Raw genomic sequence first — 25,135 nt, forward strand, 5'->3', positions numbered from 1 at the left:
GATTATCATTAAAACAAGCAGAAGAGTAGTTTAATTGTATGGATAGCTAATTTCTACAACAAATTTGAGGAAATTAAAGATCATCAGGCTGCTTGGATTTCTATCACAGTGACAATCCCCTTCTCAACATTTTCTCTCCATCATTTCTTCCATTTCTGATGCATCTTTAATCATTTTTTCTGAGCTTCCTTAACAAGCTCAGAGCCAATTATTCAAAACAGGCTCTTCTACTATCAAAAAGGAGATGCCAAGTACTTCTGCCACTCTTTTCCACAGACCTTTACAACAATGTATTTCATATTTTCTTCTAGCAACATTTATTTACTTGCTTAAGAAAGTTTTTGTTTTAAAACAGAAACATTCCTAGGATTCCAGTTCTGATACACTTTTTAAGCCCACATAGGATGTAAGGATGCATTTACTGCCATTAAACATTCAATATATAATGATGGTAAATTTTTGCTTTAAAATATGTCAAAATAACAGATGTGAACTCTTCTCAGATTTCTATGAGTAGTTTTGCCAATAAAAGAAAAGCATTACAGTGGCAAGATGAAGTTCATTCCTGAGTTTTCTGCATGCACACAGAGAAACATTCCTGCAGCCTAATGTGCATGGTCCCTAAATTAGCTTCTCCTTACAATAGGTCTCATCCTTAAAAGGATAATTTAGATTTGCTATGCTTTCCATAACAGAAGGGGGCTCCTTTTTATGCACCCTGATAATCCTTCAAAGATTTGTTATGCTTTCCATAAAAGAAGGGGGCTCCTATTTATGCAACCTGATAATCCTTAAAAGAGAAGGCACCCATTTGCATACACCTGCGTAGCTATAGCTGATCTTTGGTCACTTTATGGCTTATCTCATGTAAATGATCTCTTAAGATGCCTCTGGACAGATTTTATTTAGATCTTCCATAAGTTGTAGCTCTTTATTACTGAATCCTTTAGACATCTTCTAATACAATATCTTAAAAAGAAATTTTTACTATAATTCATCTCTAAAGTGATGTGGAGTTTCTTGTTCAAATGAGATATAATGTTAAGTACTCTTCCTGGACTTCACCATACACTAATTTGCTTAGAAATTTTTAATATAATTCATCTCTAAAGTGATGTGGAGTTTCTTGTTCAAATGAGATATAATGTTAAGTACTCTTCCTGAACTTCACCATACGCTAATTTGCTTGCTTCAGAAAGATTTGTTTACAAACCAAAAGTATGTTACTGGATTCTCCTATTTAAGCCCTTATATTGCACAAACCCATATCTCACCACACACTAATTTGCTTGCTTCAGAAAGATATGTTTACAAACCAAGAGTATGTTACTGGATTCTCTTATTTAAGCGCCTATATTGCACAAACCCATATTTAAAAATACCAAAAATATTTTCAAGAAGACTGAAAACTTTGAGTTCAATGCCAGAACCTCGCATACAAAAATCTTTTACCATCTTGGATGCAAGTTGTAAATGCTATTAGAATAAGCAAATAGGTGTTTGTCATACAATCATGAGTGTGTTGAAATGCTTTCTCTGTTCCCTTCTGGCCCAACATCTTGCACCTGCTGACGGTCTACACTGATAGTAAGAATAAACTTGCTAAAAATGGAACCCTAGTGAACAATACTAAGTATTGACTGCTAAAATGCAGAATATCTCAATCATCAAAAAAGATTGACAAATAGAATTTTCTTTAATAGAGGGCTAGCTAATGAGCTTGCTAAAAATATATTTCAAGGAAGAAGTTTGAGTATTTTATTCTCGTTCACAAGTAGAAATCTGTATTGTGAAACTTGCCTTTGTCTTGGTCTTATGCTCTCCAGAACTATTAAGAGTTATACACTATAAGACAATAAGATTATACAATATAAGTAGTATAGATAACTGTCAATGGGGTTGTACTCAAATTGCATGACCATGATACTCATTTTGGAACCCATGTTCGAATCCCCAAAGAGAGATCTATGCGGCTTCTATGTTGACTTGAGTTGATTAAGTTAGTTTTGTGGCTTCTATTTTGAAATGTTGAATGTGGAAAAGGCCCTTCTTGTGACCTCCATTTTATGTAGAGAAAAAATAATATAGGTATCTTAGATGCATCTATATATAAAATGTCAAGAGAGATCAATATTAACTATAGTTACTAGGAAGAGTTATTTTATTCTACTTCAGAATTATTTACAACTTATTAGTTCCTGCCATGGGCAGAATACTATTGCATCCATTAGATGATATAGTAATTTTTAAATAACCAATCCAAGTAAAGAATTTTTTAAACATGTGTCTATAAACTGTAGTTTTAAATTTTCCATCTATTTAAATGATTAAAACAAATAATTTATATGTTCTCTGATTGGCTTAGGAAAATAATACTAAGGAGTAAAATTAATTTTCTTCATAAAAATTAAGATATTTTTTACACTCCACTTTTTATGCATTAATTATAGCTTATGCATTAATTATGGCTTATTTCCTCTATTCTAGAAATCTTCATTTTCCATGGAACATTTAATTCATTTTTAAAAACATTTAGTTCATTTTCCTGAAGTGCATCTTGCATATTTTTCTGCCCAGAAGAAGTGACAAAGCAAACGTCCATCTAACATCACCATCATCATGCAATTTAATCGAAGATGTAATAGGGTGGTGTCATTCTAAAGGCATTTGTTTATAATTAACAGCTAGAATGCTCTGTCAAGAGTAAACATGCAAGAGATCAAATCAAGTCCTCCAACTCATCAGTTGACTTAAGAATAGGTATTTTCTTAAAGACTTTGGTCTACAGCAAAGTTTCTCATCTTAGTACAAATTGCTTTAAAAATAAAGGTAATTTCCTTACATAGAAAATGACAAGCTCTAAACTGAAGGAAAAAAAAAAAAACATTTTTAAAAGGTATGTTTTTCGTAAAATATTTGCACAAAGGAAATGAAAATAAAAGGACTTGAAAGAACACACAATATAATACATTGTCAAAGTCTTTCAAAAGGCAAAAAAAGGGGCAACATTTTTCATAATTATGAGTCGATATTCTTTTGTTTTGCCTTCACAAGGCTAGTTGGTCACAGATCTCAAGGAATTCACTCGGGAGTCATCTCAAGTGTCCTCTCCTCCTTCGTTGGATGGTTGAAGTTCCTCCTACAACTCGTCATTTTCAAAAGTACCCAACCTCACTCGAAGATTGCTAACACGCAAAACTAGTCCAACGAGCCTTGTTCAATTGAACCATCCCCAAATAGCCACTTCAAGAATATTGAGGCACACCTAGCTCACTACTTGTGCTCTCAAATTGACACTGATCAAAAATTAGCTACGAAGGACCACTAAGGCACCACTGTATCCCATTCCAAGCGCACCTTTAAGTTTGTGGTCAATGGGAGCCCAATTCCTAACTGTCAGCCTTAAGACCTCATTTAGGTCCTCAATGTAGTTTTCCCCAAGCAAGCCCTTGGTCAAATGCTCAATCATGGTCTTGGACTCATCCAAATCCAACGAGGAACTTACAAATTGGGACGCAAATTCATTATTTACACAAATTATGTCCTCGGTATTCAGAAAATCTTCCCCTGAGATCCATTTTATAGTCAATAGGATAAATTTATCATCAAGGTTCAACAACCAAGTCAACCTAGTATTTGCTACCCAAACCAAATAGCAATTGTGGGCTTTTGTTGTGGTGAGTCTCACAAGAGTATCCATGGCTAAGCTAAAAAACCAACACTACAAAAGGCACACAATAACTAACACCCTACACAAAATACAAAAAAAAATCTTCTTGAGGGTAGTATGCCTTTTTTTATGGTCGTTCAAAGGCTATCCACACAAGATAACATCAATAACATTGGCAAGCTTTCTTGAGAAGCGATTGCTATCGTAGCACCATTACAAAGCCAACATTACTGAGCCAAAAACCACTTCGCATGCTTCAACTGCTCATCCACATGGACAACAAAGGCTTTGTATACTTCTCTACAAAAATAAACTAATGCATTTATTTCATCATTTATTGCATAAGATATTTATGGGACATTATTTCATATCCCAAGATAGTGGAGTAAATTGTGTATCAAGTTTTGTGTACTTCACTCTACATAGAGAATTTAATACATTTATTTCATCATTTATTGCGTAAGATATTGATGGGACATTAATTCATAACCCAATATAGTGGAGCGAATTACATCACTCATAAGGGACAAGTAGCATCATTATTCATTACATACTTCATTAACTACTTTTTTTGAGCTGGTATTTGGTGGAAAACTAGAGTTGTATTACGTGAAAAGTCTATTGGCACCTACTACCACTTTGGTTTCCAAGTTGGCAGCAATGTCATCATTGACACTCCACAAAGAAGGAAAAAAAGAAAAGTCAAAATGAGAATTATTACAATGACCTCAGAAATCAGGTGATGTTAGTATCTCTATTAGGGCTATGGAAACTGAACTAGCAGTAGAGATATGCTTACAGAAACCAAGGCGATAACCTTGTCAAGACTATAGATAAATGACTAATAGTAAGGCTCTCTCCATTTGGCTATGAGAATTCACCAAACCACGTAGCTTAATACAAAGACAAGTTCCTTCTCAGACTATATCAGCAAAAGGAAATTTTCAAGCACTTTTACAAAAAGTAAGCAATTTGTTGCCTAAATTTCTTGACGGACCCAATTTCTCAATCTCTTAGCAAAAGCTTTAATAGCTTGTGTCCCATCTAAATCTTATCCATTAAATCATGATCTTGTGCATTTCCTTTTTTGGGAGAAGCGTTTTCATCCCGTTTGTTGTTTCGGTTTGACATGAAACTATTGAGTTCTTTGGTTATCCATGGAGGGTTTTTGGCTTATGGTTACAAAATTTCCTTCCTATCAACCTTGACTTTCATCCTTGCGCTATGCCTTATTGTGAATGTCAATCCTATATAATGACAAGTTAGCTCCTCGTACCAAGATTTTCATTAGAAAATGGTTTATGTTGCAGCAACGAACTAATGCTCCCCCACCATTGAGCTCATGTTGAACTTTGATCCAAGACGATGAGATACAAGCAACCAGATAGATAAGGTACCAATCTGTAAAAACTAGAGATATGAGGTTCAACCATGCGAGCAAAGTTCCCCTATAAATCACCAAGTTGTAGACCATGTCACAAATGGTCAGCTTCCCTAACCCTTAATTCTCAACAATCAGTTTCCTTTGTACATATTGTCACAAAACCACATCAAACTATCTTAAGCGGTCTCTCCACACCCACATGTCAACACCATGCACCCTCATCATAACTCCACCAAAAATTTCCAAGAACACTAGCTAACATAACATTTGTCCAATTCAATCATGACACTTTAAAAAAATAAGCGGGGCCCACAAGTTCATGCACTCATTGCCACATGTCCATTTTAGAAAGTGGACACAAAACAATCCTTCTTGCATGCAAAAAATGTTGACATGCACAGGTAAAAGATCTGGGAAAAAAGCCACTCCCACCCCAAATTGGTAAATGCTAAAAGCGAAATAGTTGGCACTTAGCCACCAAGAACATCACCTAGGAAAAAAATCTTTGTGAAGGCTGCCTTTGTTGGATTGTGCCAAATTCGGGCAGTGTGTTTCATGTTTAACCTTTAGAGGAAGAGTATATATAAACCCTAGTAGTTTTTCCAATACACACACACACAAAAAGCAAGTTCATTAGTTGTATATTTTTGTATCAATGAGGAATCTTTCTTGGCCATTGTTGCAATGTTTAACACTCTCTAATGTACTCTATGTTGAACTATGTAGTTTCAGAAGGAATTTTGGGTTTATCTTCTTTTGTTGGTTTCTTACAATCTCAAGATGCCAAGTATGGCGTGTTTGTTGTACATTCACATTCAGCAATTGTGAGTGTATGTGTTTGTCCTTAAAATATGATGAAGGATATAGAATTTGATGCATTATGTGAGGAATGGAGACAGTTTGCAATCATAAGGTTTATAACTAAAAACAGTGCAGATAATTTGGTGATTGTTTTCTTCTAAGAAGAGGATTAAGATTTAGAGGGAGCTTGAGTAGCAAATGTAGAGTGCCAAGTGCTTTCCAAAGGATCAGCAAGCTCGTGTAGCTATATGACTACAAAAGATCCTCGTTTCGTCAAATATTGGAGCTAGCTATAATTTATTGTGATAATCAACACTATGAGAATATTGTACCTACTGAGAGTAAGTCTCAGCTTTCAAATGATCTTTTATGTGGTGTAATGACAACTCCTCTATGAGGGAGAAGTTCAAGGTTAATGAGTTTTCCTCTGGTAGAGAGAAATTCAAGGTGCAATCCCTTGTTAATGAGTTCTTTGTGAGGGAGGAGTTTGAGTTGCTAATGCATTCTTTTCTACAAGAAAAATTTGAGGTGAAAGCCTTTGTTCCACCCTCTAGGAGTAGCCCTGGTGCACGTCATGTGAGAGAATCCATGACCACATCACTTGTGTTTGATCACCCTCTAGGAGTAGCCACAGTTACAGTAGTCATGATGAGATGACAACATCACCTTGAGTGACTCCATGGTGGCCACTTGTATTTATATTCATTTAAACTCATGGGTGTAGCCATGGTGAACATCATGTTGAGTGACTCCATGATACTATCATGTTGAGAGACTCTATAATATTTTCTCACATATAGGTGTAGCCATTGCAAGTGTCATGTTGAGAAATTTTGTGACTCGAGTATCTAGAAAATTTCTTCTTTTCTAAGAGGGAGTGTTGAAGTATGTAGCTTGAGAAGGAATTTTGTGTTTAGCTTCTTTTGCCAATTTCTTACAATCTCAAGATGCCAAGTATGGCATGTCTATTGTACATTCCTATTCAGCAATTGTGAATGTTTGTGTTTGGCTTGAAGATGTAAGTTCACATGTTGATAAACAATCTCTCGGCAATTGGATAGACCCTGCGAGGAATTTGAGGAGTCGGACAATGATAAATCATAAAAATCTCTCACGTCTAGTATATAGTGTCATGCACGTGATATGCAAAGAGACACTATATAAGAAGACAAAGGGTCTTCAGCAGGAGTCTAATGCGGTGGACACTATCTTCAGATTTGTATATGTGTTCCAGCTTCGTGACTTTCTTTTGTTACTTTTCTTTGGTATTTTCTTCAGATTTTCCATACACCTTTAGAGGTGGTCATTATTCTGTGTTGAGGTCTGATCTTATATCTGTGGAGATCATTCTCAGAGTTGAATCTATAATAGATTCAAATTGTAATCATTCAGTTTTATACTTTTACAATAAAGATCATATTTCTTGTGTGGCTAAGTTTTTCCCTTGAGGAGGGTTTTCCCAAGATAAATTATGCTGTGCTTATTGTTCTTTATTTTGTCATGTTTTGCTGCATTTTTTTTTATCCCTGGCTAAAAACATTAACACTCTGCAACATATGTATTTTGCAGTTTGATTTCCAATATTTGCATGTTTACTCTTTATGAAGCACGGAGACTGTACCCTTGTCCCCTTTCTTCTTTTGTTAATTGGGTTGTACTAGTTGTCACAACCCTAAAATATCGATAATGTTTTTTTTATTTAAAAGAGATTATGACTAATAAATAAATATACCATAACAAAGCCTATATTTAAATATTGTTTTATCTAGATTAACAAAACATATTACAAATGTATTCTTTTACTTAAAAAACTGAAAAGACAAAAAATAAGTCAAAAGTTACTCTTTTAATAAGAGAACTTAGCTTTATATAAAGAAATTACCTCTTTCTTATTATTTTATAGGAGAAAAAACTAAATGTGTACTCTTCCGCGTAAGGGGCGAAGTAAAAATGGGAGACTTTTGCATGTAAGAAAAATTTTATATAAAGTTTCCTATACATAAAAGGGAAAGAATTTCTTTTAGACATGACCAAATACTTTTAACAAAGTAAAATAAACAAGAAAAAGAATCTCTTGGAGAATATACCATATAATGTAAGAATTAATAATTCTAAATAAAGAACTAGAGCCTAAATTTAATAACTAGGAGCTACTTTAAATAAATTTTAATTTTATAAAACATGCAAACAGGAAACAATTCCTTTAATGGAAGGCATAGTCCATAAAAAGATCAAGGAATCTCTAGAGTAAAGTTTGTGACTTTAACAATGCTATGGAATCATGCATTAGTAATTAAAGTAACAAAATTATTATTACGAGGTAATTGGTAAATACTTGCTTGTTATTAACAGAGATCGAGAGATCAATTTATACAAAAGAATGAGACGATGTTTCCTTAGGAAACAATCATAAAGAATAGAAACATTCTATTCCAGAGAAAGCAAAAAACGAAAGCAAACTAAAGCTAAAGATATTTACAAGATAACCATTAACTAATAATAGACGTCTTATCTATTATTGTAATACCCTCCCTTAATGGTTAATCTATCTAACACACCAAGCTGTCCTCTAAATTTGACAAACTTATCAGGACCAAGAGGCTTGGTGAGAATGTCTGCAGTCTGATCTGTGGTAGGAACATACTGCAGATCTATAGTCCCGTCTTCAACCAGCTGTCGTATGTAATGACAATGAACATCCACATGCTTGGTTCGTTCATGGAAGACTGGATTCCGCGCTAACTTGATAACGCCTTCGTTATCAACAAACAAAGTAGTCGGTCCTGCTGGTGACATCTGCATATATCCCCAAGCATCCGACAAAGCCAGACAGCTTCACATCCTGCCTTAATAGTCCCTCTGTATTCAACCTCTATAGAAGAGAGAGAAACTGCCTGCTACTTCTTGCTGGTCCATGTGACTGCACCGGATCCCAAACTGAACACATATCCAGATGTTGACTTTTTATCATCAACAGAGCCTGCCCAATCTGAATCTGTGAGCCCACTGAGTTTAGGATTAGAACTCCGAGAATACAGAAGTCCATAATCTGAAGTGCCCTTCACATAACGAAGCACATGCTTTGCTGCCATCCAATGATCAGCCTTAGGAGCTGTCATAAAGTGTGAAATATAGCTGACTACGAAGCTAATATAAGGCCTAGTAGCAGAGAGGTAGATGAGGCTACCTACTAGTTGCCTGTATGTAGTATCATCAATGGAAGGAGAATTAGACTTTGTTGATAACTTGAGACCTTTCTCCATAGGTGTAGATGCAGGTTTGCAATCTTGCATTCGGAATTTGTCTAACAGGGCCTTGGCATATTTGGACTGAGAGATGAATATACCTGAAGACTATTGCCAAACTTCAACACCTAAGCAATAATGCATGAGTCCAAGGTCAATCATATCAAAAGACTGGCATAAGTTCTATTTGATTCCCTCAATCAAAGATGTTGAACTGCTAGTAATGATCAGATCATCCACATAAATAACCAAAAGGATGATGTCATTGTCAATAGTCTTGATGTACATATTTGAGTCTAAAGAAGTCCTCTTGAAGCACTGATCACTGAGATACGTATCAATCTTGATGTACCATGCCCGAGGGGCCTGCTTCAAGCCATAGAGAGCTTTTACCATTCGGAGACCCTGATGGTCTTTACCAACAACCTTGAAACTAGGAGGCTGCATCATGTAGACCTCTTCATGGAGATCACCATTCAGGAAAGCACTCTTGACATCCATCTAATAGACCTTCCAGCCAAACTGTGCTGCCATGGCTAGGACTAATCTAATGGTGCTCATCCTTGCAGTAGGAGCAAAGGTCTCCTCATAATCAATGCCCTGAAGCTGAGAAAAGCCCTTCGCCACTAAACAAGCTTTGTACTTGTCCAAAGTACCATCTAATTTGTATTTGATTTTGTAGACCCATTTGTAGCCAATGGGTTTCTTCCCTGGGGGAAGATCAGAAAGGACCCAAGTATTCAACAGGCTCTGGTGTTCAGATGTCATGGCCTGTTCCCACTTTGGAATTCCTTTAGCCTCGGAATATGTTTGAGGTTCAAACACACTCTGAATGTTGACCATAAGAGCAAAGTTAACAAAACATGTAGTTTTGCTCTTTTTCCAAGCAATTCTCCCATCAATGAGCTCATCATCACAAAGATCAGTGTCTTAGCCCACCACTTAGGCTGGATAGGAGAATGACCAACAGTAGTACTAGGAGATGCTTGATCAGCAAGATCCTCATCAAAAGAAGCTGAATCAAACTCAGGTGAAGCATCTACAAAGCGAGGTGATCCTGCAGGAGAAGTCGAAGGAGTTTGTACAGGTGTCACTAGAATAATTGGAGCTGCAAAAGCTACCGGAGCCCTCCCATCAGGTGGCTAATGGAAGCCGAACTCCCAAATCATGAGCCATCATAGGCTGGTCTGCTAGATTAGGAACAGAAGAAACAGGCATGAATGGCGCTCACTGCTCATCAAAGACTACATCACAGTTGTAGATGAGACGAGATGTCTCAACATCAATCAGGCAGTAGGCTTTGTGAAGATTGCTCTATCCAGCAAACATGAGTTTCTGACTCTTGGCATCCAACTTGGTGCATGAAGCATCAGGGATCCAAACAAAAGCAAGAGAGCCAAAAACCTTCAGGTGACTGATTCTAGGCTTGCGACCTAACCAAGCCTCTTTTGGAGTTCTACCTTTGACCGCTACTGTGGGTGACTTGTTCAACAGATAAACTGCAGTGTTAACTACTTCTGCCCAAAACTGCTTCGAAACATGTTTGTGTTCGAACATGGAACGAGCCATCTCGGTGATTGTCCTGTTCCAACGTTCAACTACACTGTTCTGTTGTGGTGTGTGGGGTGTGGTGAACTGGCGTTAGATGCCATGTGTATCCAAAAAGCTGGAGAAAGCATTAGAACAAAATTCCCCCTCCCCATTGTTTGATCTAAGAGTGAATAGATTTCCCAGACTCTTTTTCAACTAAGGGTTTAAACTTCTGAAATACAGTAAATGCATCTGATTTCTTTTTAAGGAAATACACCCACATTTTTTTTACCGAAATCATCTACAAACAACAGAAAATACCTGGAACCAAGAACAAAAGAAGTGGCCATAAGGCCGCAGATATCGACATGAACAAGCTGAACTACCTAAGAAGCTCGCCAAGAATCACCACTGGTGAACGATGTGCGATGTTGCTTCCCAGCCTGGCATGTGTCACAAACTCCAAGGTGTTGAGTCTGAATCTCTAGCAAACCAAGAACAAGCTCATCCTGAGCAAGTTGTGAAAGATAATGCACATTTAAGTGCCCATATCGTTGATGCCAAAGGGTGTTGACAGAAGATTGCCGAGCAGCCATAGCTAAGTCCGGAGAATCACCAGAATCAGTAAGTCTAAAAAGACCATGATCCTCAAGACCTACTGCAACAGTAGACTTGGTTGCCCGATCAGTGTTGGTCAACTGAAGGTGACTACCAAGTGTGGAGAATGTCGCAACAACTAACTGATTGAGAGTAGATATAGTTCCATCCCGGGAATGTAGTACACATCAAGGAATATGAGATTCCTCCAAACAGACTGAATCTGAATGTTGCCTTTACCGACAACTGTGTACTCTTCTCCGCCACCAAATATAAAAGACTCTAAATAAGGCCAGTAGTCAGTAAACCAATCTCTGCAATGAGTGAAATGTCGAAAGGCACCTGAATCAAAGTACCAGGCAGACGACATCATATGATCTGCAGGTTTTTTAGCCATAAAAGTGTAAAAGGCAGATTTTGCCTACTCAGTGTGCTTTGCACTATTCGCTTTGGGTTGCGAACCTAATTGCTTAGACTGGGCTGCTAAGTGTTCCCGACATTCAACCTTCATGTGACCAAACTTGTGGCAATAGTTGCATTGAATGTTCTTCTTTTGGGTACCATCGAATGCTGGAGCAGAAGACTTCTGCTGAGATGGTTGCTGAAACTTGCCATTATCCTTCTAAAAGGATTTCGCAAGAAAGGCTTGCTCAATGGATGTGGAACTAGAGCTACTACCAAACTGTTGTTTCCACTGATCTTGCTGAAGCATCAATGTGTAAAGATCTGTGAACTTCAGATCAACACCAGTAGATGTGATATTGAGAGTCTCGATAAAATGCTCATAGGATTTTGGTAAACTCCGAAGAGTGATTACCACAATATCCTCTTTCTCCATCTTGCAACCAATGGCAAGTAGCTCATCACGGATTTCCTGAATCCGATTCAAGTGTGCCTGGAGTGTGGTGCGCTCATCCATGGCAATACAAAATAGTGTTTTTCAGAAAGAAGGCTCTGCTCTTGTCGGAAGTCTCATGAAGACCTTTGAGGTGTGTCCAAATTTCGGCAGCTATCTAGCCGGATGGAATCCGAGAAAGCTGATCATCAGCTACAGATAACTTGTGAAGCATCACTGCCTCTTGATTATTTGAATCCCATGTATCTTGATTAGGACTCCCATGTATCTTGATCAGGACCCAGAGAAGTCAAACACTGTGTAACACCCAAAACAAGTTGATTGGTGTTCTGATATTCAAAGATTGTGTGATGCACTGCTTCCAGGTTCCATAATTGCGGCCATTGAATTTGGAATTATGCTCGAACAAAATATTTGTCAGAGATGCCATGGCACATTTTTCAATGAAAAACTGTGATAATCTGTGAAGGCACGTTCTTCGAGGCAAAAATTAGAAAGACCCAGGAGAATCAGAGTGACCTAGAAGAAAGCTAGAAAAACCCAAAAGGAATATGCTGTCATTCTCTGGATCCGCTAGCTTGAAAATTGAGGCACAAAAAACGAGGCACCCAGAAAAAACGGATGACAACCCAATTGAGCTCTCAAAAAACCCACCATGAATCTACAAACAAAAAAATTTCTGACCCCAAAAATTAGGGTTTTGAGCAAAATATCAGTCGGCGGCCAAGGAGGTCAAAAACAGCAAAAAATGGTGTTTTGCAAGTCGGAAAATGCCCGTTTTTCTTCAGAACTGAGGCCTTTTTTTGCATGGACGGCAGAGAGATTGAAGATTGATGCCCGGAAGTCACAAGATCAAGAAAAAACGGCACGTTTTTTTTGTCACGCAAGCCACGATTTGCAGAAAAAACGAGTCTGTAACTCTTGTTTTTTTCCTAAAACAGACCCGTCTTGGAACTCAAGTTTCCACGCGACTTGCAAGAGAAAAATGAGTCTGCAACTCGCTGTTTTGGAGTAGAAGAAACACGCGGGCCGAGCGATTTTCCAAGATAAAAAATGGCAATAGCTGAAGACGCGATTTTTAAGTCAATGTGCAGATGAACACGCAATTTGCACAGAGGGTTCAAACCCTAGCTCGAGTATTTTAGGTTGATACGAATTTCTCAACAAAAACAAAAACCCTAGACGGGCTGTTTGAAAAAAACCTCAAAAAATAGTTCGAAAAATTTTGGCAAATAATTTCGAATGAAATTATAAATTTTTCAAAGAAATTCAAGTATTGGCTCTGATACCATATTACGAGGTAATTGGCAAATACTTGCTTTTATTAACAGAGACCAAGAGGTCAATTTATACAAAAGAATGAGACGATGTTTCCTTAGGAAACGATCGTAAAGAATAGAAACATTCTATTATAGAGAAAGCAAAAAACAAAAGCAAACTAAAGCTTAAGATATTTACAAGATAACCATTAACTAATAATAGACAACTTATCTATTATTGTAATAATTATTACTGCATGAATAAAATTACAGCAAGATGGGAGGAAAACTCTTATAAAAGTGAATATCCATTTCTGATATATATATGCCTTTGTGAAACTGGAAAGGAGGGAATTACAGACAGAAAATTTTATGGATACGCCAAAAAAAAAGTAGGACAAAAAGAGGAAAAATTACATGAGAAATATTTTTGTTTTGACAAAGATCAAGGGAGCGCTTCCAGTGGTGACTAAGACAGCCATTCCTGGTTCCTCTTAAGTCTCAAATTCAGATTTATTTATTTATTTGTCAGCAATTAAGTATTTCAAGTTAATTACTAAGATCAAGAAAATTTATTTTATTTTAAATCATGAAATCTCTATTCAAAATTAATATGATGTAAAAGGCTTACAAATAATGATATCAGCTTTTTGAATCCTAGGATTATTCAAACCAACCAGAAAATTAGAACTTCAACTCTAATTTCATATTTCCTTCTTATCGTTTCCTTTGTGTGTAGTGTTTCATTTTTTACAGCCACCTACAATGAATGTGGGTGTTTTACCCTGTCCGTTCATTCACAAGTACAGATCTATCTAAGCTGTTGCATGTTTGAACCTCCAAATATCTCTGCATCCATTTTAGTTATCTTGTAGGTGCACTTAGCTCCTAAGTTGGATGCGGGTGATTGTCTCACGAGGAGAGACTAGAATTTTTTTTAAATAATTGGTTAACAAATTTTACCTTCAAGTTATTAATTTCATATTAACCAAGCTGGGAAACGTTAAGTGGTCCTGTGGAAATAGTTTCATGCTAACCCAATAGTCTTGCTTTTCCCTTTTTTACCATGTGTTAGTCTTGTTGCTGTCCCTATTTTCAGGTTTCTGTCAATGTTACCCATTCCAAAGACTAGGTAAAATAAAATGTTTGGAAGTGAAAACTTTTGACTAAATAAATTTCAGTAAGACAATATTTGAGGATCACGTGAGCTTTGGTTGGAGAAGTTTTGTCTTAAGCTTCTAACTCTCTTTTAGGTGAGACTTGAGTAAAATAATAATAAATACTTAAAAGAAAGAGACTCTTAAATTCTTCAGTGGTGAGAATGTTTTAAATGCGAAATTTGGATAAATACAAAAAAAAGTATCAAAAGCTATAACCATCTAATATTTTTGAAAGGGCCTCTTGTCACTTTCTCCTCTTATTTTATCTTATTTTTATCTTCTACTGTCACAATTATAAAGAGAAACAAATTATCAATGTTTTATTTCCTTTATTTATTTTACTTTTCTTTAAATTATAAATAATAATTAAGCTTTTTTTAGATGTCATAATAAATAATGTCTTTACAAGCGTACTTGGATAAAATGACTAGATCTTAGAACTTTGATAGATATATGTATATTTTGCTTTCATTTCCAAATCATAGTTCTATGAGAAGTGTTTTGTTGTTTTGACCTATTTGTATGCGTTTGTGCAAGCTTTTATTTCCTCATGTGTATGATGAAAAGACACTATGATTAGATTTTCTTATGTAATTATAGTTAAACTAGTAATCATACATGGACTTATTCATCAAGAAAATATTGTGTAGCTAGATTTAACAATAAATCAATGTGTATCTTTGGAGGAAGAATGGCTAGACTAAAATTTCTTGTATGTCCTTTTATGCAATTGTAATCAAGTATGTTTCTATGTGCTCTTGTGCAAAATTATATGCTTATGTATGCATGGATGCAGTCTTGTGTTTTCTATATTATTGAGATAAATTCATGTTGCAATTCCCTTTTGGAATAATGTGAAATAAGGAAATAGAATCACGAAAAGATAGTCAAGCAAAGGATGTTGCTTTTGATGACCTGTTCTAATATGTGTCTTTTGTGCCTGCATGATTAGATCATATTAGTGTTTGGTAACATCCCCTTAACACGAATTTCATTATTTTTATCAGTTTCACATTGTTAGGCTTCCTTGTTGTCAGGTTGGGTATCTTTTGCATCATGAAGATTTTGAGGGGCGTAAATACTTCATGGTAGAGTGGAAAAGTAATCTGACAATGTCCTCGCCCCTTTTTGTCTTTCAGAGATGCAAGATATCAGAAGTACCTATTAGGATGATCGCCTTATGTTATAAACTTTTCATTGTTGATCATTATTAGCTAATAGGCTATTATAGGGAGGACTTTGATCAGAAAATAAGAAGTCTTACTCAGAAAAAAATTCCAGCCTTCAAAGGCTTGCCTGATTAAAAAAAATATGATATGCAGTTATAAAGTTGCGTCCTCGTGTGACTGCCAGCAATTACTCTTAATCCAATTCCAATTCTACCAGGTGTGATGTCTCAAAGTTTTCTGAGCTGTGAAAAGTTTTTTGGTTGGCTTACAAATGATGGTGGGCAAATTTCGATCCAATTCGTATGACAAGTGATATCTGTCAAAGGGACAAGCGTTAATAGCTGCAGAGATGTTTGAACAGGCTCCTCATGATGACCAGCTAAGTCCTTTTACTTACTTGTTGATTACGAAAATTAATGTTTAATTAACATTTAAAAACTAAAAAGCTATCATTATTGTTGTAAAACAATAAAATTGTAAAAATAATTATTTTGAAATATAACATAAACAGGGCATCTGCCTTTTACCAATCAAAAACAATTATTATTTTTTAAATATTAATTCAAAGGTATCCTTATTTTGTTAATAATTTTCCAAATCTAATAATTTTTAAAATATTATATAATATGATAAATCTATTTCAAACATTAGTTTTAATATTATATTTTCACTATTGATATTATAAGATTATTTTAAAACATATCTTTATTTTTATTTTTTTATTTTTGTTTATAGTATGATTTTAAAATTGTTATTATCAAATTATAAGCATTGAATAATTTCATTATTTCTACAAAAAGATAATATTTCAGAAAATATTACTAATAATAAATGATATAATATTGTAAAAATAATTAAAATATAATAATAATAAAAAATATATAATATTAATATATATATATATATATATGCACAGATATAAAACTGTTTAATATTAAATTGCTTTAATGTTTTAATTTAATTTTAATCAACAATTATTTTAAATATTATAATGTTGTTTAATATATTATTTGGTTTTACAAATTTTAAGAGTTATATGTAGTATTTAATAATATTATTAAATGTATATTTAATCTTAATAATAATAAATAACCTAGGCTTTGGCCGTTTACCTATCTAAACATTAAAATTAAAAAAATATTATTAAATGTATATATTTATTATAGTTTTTTTTTAAATGATGAAAACAATAAATGTTGATACATTGATAGTGTAATGGTTTAGAAACTTTGACATTCCCTAAATATGTGGTGAGCTAAAGGATGATAATAGTAAGAAATTGGCAAAAATTAAAATTGTAAATAATAGTTAAATATTTATAAATATATTTAGTATTAATAAAAATTATTTATGGATTTATAATACATACTTAAAATATGTATAAATATGTGTAAATAAATGAATACAAAGACTTGTAAATATATTCGTAAGAATGTGTACTAATAACCATTTATGAATGATTTAAATATACTTTCAATTACATATAAGCCTATACATATTAATAAGTGTAGATTAAAAAATAGAAACATAAATACACAAAATGTAACATCTTTACTTGTCACTGAACTAATAAATTCACTTGGACCTCTTTGTGCAGATAAAAACACAATATGGGTATTTGAGGAAAGCTTTTTAGTGTAACATACTTTATCTACAATTTGATTCAATAGTTGCATAACAGAAGTGCTAAACCCTTGTACAAACAAAAATCATGTTTGAAAAGTTTTAAGTTGTTGCAACAATGACAAATGGCTAACAATATGTTGTGTAGTGAAAAACACCCTAAATGTCTCGATTGCACCTTAGAGTCATGCAATGTCTAAGGAGAGCTTGAAGATTCATTCCCTTTGATCCTCCCTTCTAACTGCATCATAACCATTATGATGACTGTTATTTTTAAAAATATAGTCAAGTTAATTATGAAACTAAGACTTCTAAATAACAAAATAACATTAGAGACACAAGTTAATAGGTCTAAATGATATGCGAAAGGCATCAGTGATGGGTCCCCAATATCCGTTCACTTATTCATATATCAATAGTTGATTATATGTTTAAATTATTTTTATTCACTATTTACCCATTTGTACACCATCATGGAGAAATTTGTCCACAAGTATAAGTGGTCTTGGTTGGATAGTTATTGGACCATCTTTAGTCAAGTATCAAGAAATACTTCAAGATGGCCATTTTTTCACCTTTTCGTGAATAATGACTCCTACAACATGCATTGTTAATACCCAGAAACTTGAAGCTTAGCTTAAAGAAGTTACGTGGCATAAGGAGACAACAACAAAAAAAAAATTGTCAAAGTCTGATATACCATTTAGGATTTATTTGTTTCCAAAGTTAACTATAGCCACTATTGGTGCTTTTACCATATTTCTCATCTTCGGAATAATTTTTTGTTTTTCAAAATCACATAATTCTTCATATGAATTGATTTTTGACCCAAATTCTATTTTTCAATTATTTTGAAGTTGCATTTTTATATCTCAAAATCATTCTGTTATTTTGTATTTCCTAATGTAATATTAGAACTATATTTTACTTTTGGCCTAACCATTGCTCCTTTCTCCTTCTCTTTTTTTGCATGCATTCTAATGATGGATAATGTAGTGTGATCTAAAAAGTCGATGATAAAAATTGTTCACACAATCAAATCCAGAAAACAAATTAATAACATTGCACCTCTTTTAGGTGCAAGTGCTAGTATTTAAAATGTTATTTAATAGAATGTTGAGTTATAAATTTGAATATTAAGACTTCATATTTTATATATATATATATAGAAATCAAATATTTGAAATTTATAAAAAGAATGTATCTAAAAAGGGCTAAAATAGAAATTAATATCCAATATTATTGTAATAAAATATTATAAAACTTCATTTTTTTTTTTTAATGTTAAAAAATATGACAATTTATTTAATATTAAATATAAGTCACTTACATAACTATTCAATGATGATAATAGTGTATTAAAAGAAACAAATAGTGAAGAAGGTTGACCTTCAAGTGTGAAATGGGGAGAATTATTATTTTTGTGAATAAATTACTATTCTCAATGTAATCAAAATATTAAATTATATATCAAATCTATTCACTTTGGAGGGGAAAAAAGATAAATAAAGAAGATGGAGCAGCCCAAGAAGGTAAAGAAGAACAAATAGGAGTTGAAAACGCTTGGTGTTCGCTCCCTTCGACCCCTACTACATTAATGCAAGAGGGAAAAAGGAAAGAAGAAGAGGAGAAGAAAAAGAAGACAAAATTCGCTGGAGTTAATTCTAAAAACAAGTGTCGCGATTTACTCTTTCACTTGTCAATGATTATTAGTTTCTTTCTTGGAAGATCTTTGTCGACCTTACAATTCCTAAAATGCACTTGAAACCATGTGGGTGACATTCAAGAATAATAGAAGAGTGGGTGTTGCAACATATAACATAGATAAAATATTAAGTAAGGTTAGGGCTCAATTAGTATTAGAATAAGGGTTCATAGTACTGTTCAAGTTAATGTGTATTAAGCTTATAATTTGCTTAAGTTTTGAGTTCTATCTACAATCTTAAGCATGGCCATAATCATCATCATAGGAGACTTATGGGAATAATCTCAACTAAACCATTGCACCTCCTTCTGTTGCAAATGTTAGTGTATTACATGTCTTCTCCCATTTGAGGTAAATGTTTCCTTATGTTTTGCCTTGTTATCAATTATGCATACTTCATATTATTTTGCAATATAATTTCACACATTTAGCCTTGCATTATTTTGATCTGTGGAAGCATTAAAAACTTGTTCTTGCATATTTTGTAGAATTGTTTGAATTTTTTTATGTTGATTTATTTTATAACAAGTATAGTTTATATATGTTGGCCCTTTTGACTTCCACTTATCCTGAGAAATAACGGACATGCCTCTATTTAGCTCTTTCAACAGTGTTTGAAGTGAGTGTCAAATCGTCCCAACTACAATGTGCTCCCCTAACTGACAAACTAGACAAGTGTGGGTACTCGTATTTGCCCTCTATAAGGGGTATTTTTATTTGAGACATACAGGCATTTGAAAGTGTATCTTGTTTAGATTTCGTTAAAAATTAGTTTTCATGTATTGTGTTCATTTCTTGGACAAGCTTCACACCTACAAGGTCCCAACCACCTTTTTTACAACCATTGGCTCTTGTATCGTGTCCATTCTCGAAGGTGGTTCCCCTCGAAAGAATATTTCAAAAGTTTTGTTGAGGTTTTGCTATGAACCAGCAAAATGTTGTAAAAACTTGGGCACATCACCCATGCAACATATATTTCATTTTCAAAATTTTCCTCCCTTTTACCCATGCTAAAGAATGAAAAGCTAGTTTCAAAAAAAAACAAAGGTTATTTCACAAGGCACACCAAGTCCCACTTCTATGAAGCTTTCCAAACAACCTTATTTAGTCGTAAGCTTCTTGGGGATCAAAAAAATCAATATCTATAAATGTATCTAAGAAGATTGACAGCATGAATTCTGATGATTTGATGGGTCCAAGTAACGATGAGTCATGATTTGGTCACTGTTGATTAGATGATTGAAAAGTGACCATATAATGAATGCTAGTTTGATATATTAGTGGATGATGATTGAAAAATATGTGGACATGATAGAGTGATGATTGCTAAATTACATGCTTTCTTGATCCCAAGATAAAGTGATGATTGTTGTGGATTTGGTGAATGTTGTTTAATCTTGTTGATTGATTGCTTGTTTGATTTCTTGAGGGTTAATGAATAACGGATGTGTGATGATTGATAAGACCTCCAATGCTTGGAATGAAATCTCTTTTATACTTTATTAGTGAAAGGGTTACAATCTTTCATAAGAACTAACTCACTACTTTTCATTGTTGACTTCAAGAAAATATGTTGTTCCAAAAATTAATCTCCCATGGATGTCCTCCTCAAATGAAACCTTCTCCCCTTTGTATCCCCCAATGTGAGGGAGAGCCTAGTCTCTTCATCATCTCTGACCCTTTACTATGGTCATAGCCTTTCACATACAATACTTTTGAAAGAGTCGCAATCCTTCATCATTTCTACCCTTTCAAGAGAGAAACAACCTTTCATAATTACCACCTTAAGGAAGACTCACAACCCATCACCATTTCTGCCCTTCAAGAGGGTCATAACCTTTCACAATTATAACCCTTTTAAAGAGTAACAACCCTTCATCATTGCTGCCCTTAGCAAGAGTCACTTCCTTATTTTATTCCAATTCCTTTGTTCTTCCATTAATCCCTTTAATTCCTATGCTCTCCTCTTTCTCCCTTCCTCTATATCCCCTTCCAAATGAACTCTCCCCCCTCTATATCTTGAGGGAGTCACAACTCTTGACCTTTTATTAAACTTAATTAATTATATTAACCTTTATTAAACTTAATTAATTCTATTATATTTATTAATTTATTTTTATTATCATTTATTATTAAATATTATTTCAAAAAGGGGTCACTTCATCACATAACACTGATTTGATAATATTTTTGCACTTTCCTCTTACCATATTCTAAATTTATACGAGTCCAAAGGTAATGTCGGTATACTACTATAATAAATTTGGTTTATTACAAATTTAAGCATCCGCCAAGTTTGGACAACACGCAGCTCAGAGCTTCATGCATATTGTGGTGGCAAAGTCCACACCTTCAATTGTCACAAATTTCTTCTAGGTCATTCTAGCTGCAACTATAGTGACCTCCTATAAAAAGGAAACAACAAGGATGTAGGACTTATAATCCTCTCTAGCATATGCTGACAAGATATGTGTGTTGTGGTTTCACAAAAGGCCTATGTTAAAAAGTTCTTTACTATTGGATGCTACATTTTAATTGTTTCCAGCCGGACAAAGAAAGGAGAGGATTTAACTGAGCAAGTAACTTTGGACATTAACCACCATATGGTACATTCACAATTTTCTTTAGTGTTGGTGATGTTCAAATCTCAAATGCTACCTCGCATATACTAGCATCCTCAATATCGGGGTTCAGGTGCTGAAAATTTCTCCATGAAGGAGAGCAACATTGATTGTTAAACCCTGACAGATCCTATAGTGACCCAGGTATCATACCTGATTGCAATAAGAGCAGTCTCACCTCTGTATACTCAGCAAGTGGCTTTCCCTTACCCAATTGGGGACAACTCAAATGCAGCTTTGGGATTCAAACACCAGGATTTATGACCAGCCCAACTGCACCATCTTTACTTTCACTTGTATAGAAGAGCCAGCCAATATAAAGGCAATTCTACACGTGGGAAATTTGCCACAACCACAAAGATGGAACATTAGATCATTAACACAATATTCATTATTCTCTAATTTTGATCTTTTTCCAAGAATTTTGTTGGTTGTATCTTAATTATCAACTAGGCAAAATGGAATGGGAATATAAGCATTTTCTTACTCTATTTCCAAATGATTCAGCTTTTTCAGATTTTAGTTCACTGCATTCACAAAGTTGTCATGCCATTGTGATTTAATAACATGTTGAATATCTTTTTCAAGCCAAGACTACAAATTTGATTTCCACATTTGCAAGGGTGATCTTAAACGCTTAAAGTGCAACCATACGGCATCCATTTGTTCCAACCATGAAATTTACTAGTGCCTAAAGGCTGTGTGACTGCTACACAATTTAGAAGCCTCCTTAGAAAATCTTCTAATAACTCCATATTATCGCCTGAAAATTCTTTGTAACATCTCAAAAACCTCATTCCTTAAAAAAACTCCCAAGCTCCGCTCAACAGATTAGATGTGACATTTCACAAAACTCTTTATGATGATACGATGATCTACATGATAATTTATGTTTATTATCTTCCTCCGACTCCCAAAAACTGTTTCTAAGGGGTTTAACTCTAAACCATCTGAACATTTTCCTTCCCAGAAACTTCTAGGCAACCCAAAGAGTTTCCCACAACCCAAAGAGTTTCCCAAAATATTGCATACGTCTATACCAATTGCATATTATTTCACTGGTTTTCAGTCAAAAAACAGGATTTCAAAAGTTGATACCAGTTTCTAATGCTTTTCCAAAGTGTTTCCCAAAAATTTAGGCACCCTTTCCAATTGTTTTTAAAACTCTATGCCATTCCCAGTACTCTTTCCTGCTAATTCCTTTTTAACTGCCATTTCCTTCAGAAGTTGGTCTCTGAGTTTTCAATGCTGCCACACATAACCTTACCCACTTCCAATCTTATCATTTCCACGGTTTCCAAGTACCCATTTTTTATACTTGGCACAACAAAGGTACTTTACTCTTCTTACAAATAGCCATAAATTAAAGACTTGATCCAGACCATGAAACTCTTCGTGATAAAGTTAAACCAAGACTGCCATAGGGGGCATTATTCACCGATGAGTCTACGTAGAGTTTCATAATACTTGTCAGGTCTCCGTTCTAGCTGGGTTGTAATCTACCAAACGACATGTCACTGAAAAACAAAGATCCGTGCAGTCTTCAGCATAATTTGGTAACAGATCCACATAACCCACTGAAACCTATATATTTTGGATCATTCAAGTCACTGCACGCTACAGTTGAAGATGAACGGGCCACAATTCAATAGTGAAACCGTCTTGCAACCTACTAAACCCCACATACAGATACAATCCTTATCCAGCTTTTAGCATAACAGTTGCCACTCAGACCTTGGCATCCAAGCCGAAAGGCGGAGACTTGGCTTGAGGCAGGGAGAAAGTAGGTCGATTCGACAATACTTTACATCTAGCAGGTTATCTGAAAATATCTTAAAGCGCTTTAATGATTCGTGCACAGAACAGCGTTCAATTTCCTCACTACTAACGCATTGCTCTCCCAGTAACGTCATCTCCTATAGGTCACTAGTTCGAACGCCAAGTCGACTCCCCTACCATAAAAAAACTATTTCAATGTAAACTGAAGTTAGAATGTGTCTCCTCCTTGTAAAATTCAGCATAAAATGAGTGCTAGATCGGGTTTCACAGTGCGATCTAACTCTTTGTTTCTTATTTTATCACCGACAGAAAAAATAAATCAATTTGATGGGCAAAAAAAAGCCTGGCACGATCGAGAAACAATCTCATCTTCCAAAAAATAAAGAGGCAGCCGCATTTATGAGCTAAAAGCATGAGGTAAAAATACTTACAAATTCAACGAAGGCCTGGTTATGGTTTGCTCCCACGTTGCATTTAGTGTTGACAATTTTGCCGAAGGGTTTACAGAGCTCCACGAGCTCCTCCTCTGTGCATTCCCACGGCAAATTTCTGAGATGTAAAACCTTCGATGGAGGCTGCGTGTAACGAAACTGGGGCTGACCCGCTGAAGACGCCATTCAATTTATTCTAGAGAAGTTCACTTCTAATGCATAAACCTGTGCAGACAGTTTGCAGAAGGATTCGAACCCTAGGCGGTCATGGCCAAAATCAAACCCTTTTCTTCTGAAAACCTCTTTCAATGCGTGCTTCTGCTCAACAAATATATTTCCAACAGGACAAGAACACAAATACGAAGACGGCGAGTTAAATAAAAAAAATAAGCCGTAGATTTAGTGCCGTCTGTATTTGTAGCGAGGCTCTGGAAGCTGCGTCTGGAGGAGCAAGGAGAGGATTTGTTCGTGGGAGGGTCTGAATTTATTTTATTTTTTTATCTTCGTTCCCGTCATAGGGCAAATTATTTTGGGGATTTTGAAGTGCGTGGCGGGATGGGATCAGATTTTATTACTGCTGCTCCTCTCCAAGCATGGAAATAGCTGTCACCCCACCAATCTTCCTAGGTGATTTTTTTTGTATCATGCATGTTGAGGGGGAAAATCTCTAGATGTAAAGTTAAAAAATCTCTTTATTTTTTAATTCATTTTCAATCAATAATTCTTTTTATCCAATTGGCTGCTGTCAATTTTGCCAAGGGTAAAAATGAATTTTAGACACAAAAAATTGAGAAAAATAGTTCTAGAAACTTCTTCCAGATTCTTTTTACACATGCAATTGGGGGATCAATAAACAACTGAGAACAATGTTCAACAGCCCTACCTGGCTACTTACCCTGCCAATTGCAATCTCCAGCAGCACTGCTTACAAACCCCAGCAAAGAAATCAAAAATATGTGAAGAATAACAACAAACAATACACTTTGTCAGAAGAAGACCTTGATCCTGATCCTAGTTTGTTGTTTCTTCCTCTTCTCTTCCCAACTTCCTTCATATCACGTAATCAGCCCATGCTTATCTAGGTTGGAAAGAAAATCTATGCAAAAATAGTATGTGTAACCCTTGGAACCAAAAAAAATACTTGCACCCTAAGAACACAGTAATCCTTCTCGCATTTGAACAACACAATTTGTGGCACAAAATGAAAAAAATGTTACATGCCTTATTTGCCCTCTACGAAACCCTAGCTGGCCAACTCTTCTTATGCTGGCTCGGCAACAAAATGGTCCTAGCCCCACTGAACAG

At 35.0% G+C, this 25,135-nt stretch overlaps 1 protein-coding gene across 1 annotated transcript in view; it reads right to left on the reverse strand.

Moving 5' to 3' along the window:
- LOC149537182 (polypyrimidine tract-binding protein homolog 1-like) overlaps positions 1–24,177 on the reverse strand; it is a 41,851-nt gene extending 17,674 nt beyond the window's left edge. Inside the window, exon 1 of the mRNA XM_089807328.1 lies at positions 23,831–24,177. Coding sequence (XP_089663454.1) covers positions 23,831–24,016 — 186 coding nt within the window. The 5' untranslated portion in view covers positions 24,017–24,177. The remainder of the gene's footprint in view (positions 1–23,830) is intronic.
- Positions 24,178–25,135: the final 958 nt, after the last annotated feature.

The sequence above is a fragment of the Cupressus sempervirens genome, chromosome 10, assembly GCF_028749045.1.
Source record: "Cupressus sempervirens isolate cs-2001-9-10 chromosome 10, ASM2874904v1, whole genome shotgun sequence".
NCBI classification, from domain to species: Eukaryota; Viridiplantae; Streptophyta; class Pinopsida; order Cupressales; family Cupressaceae; genus Cupressus; species Cupressus sempervirens.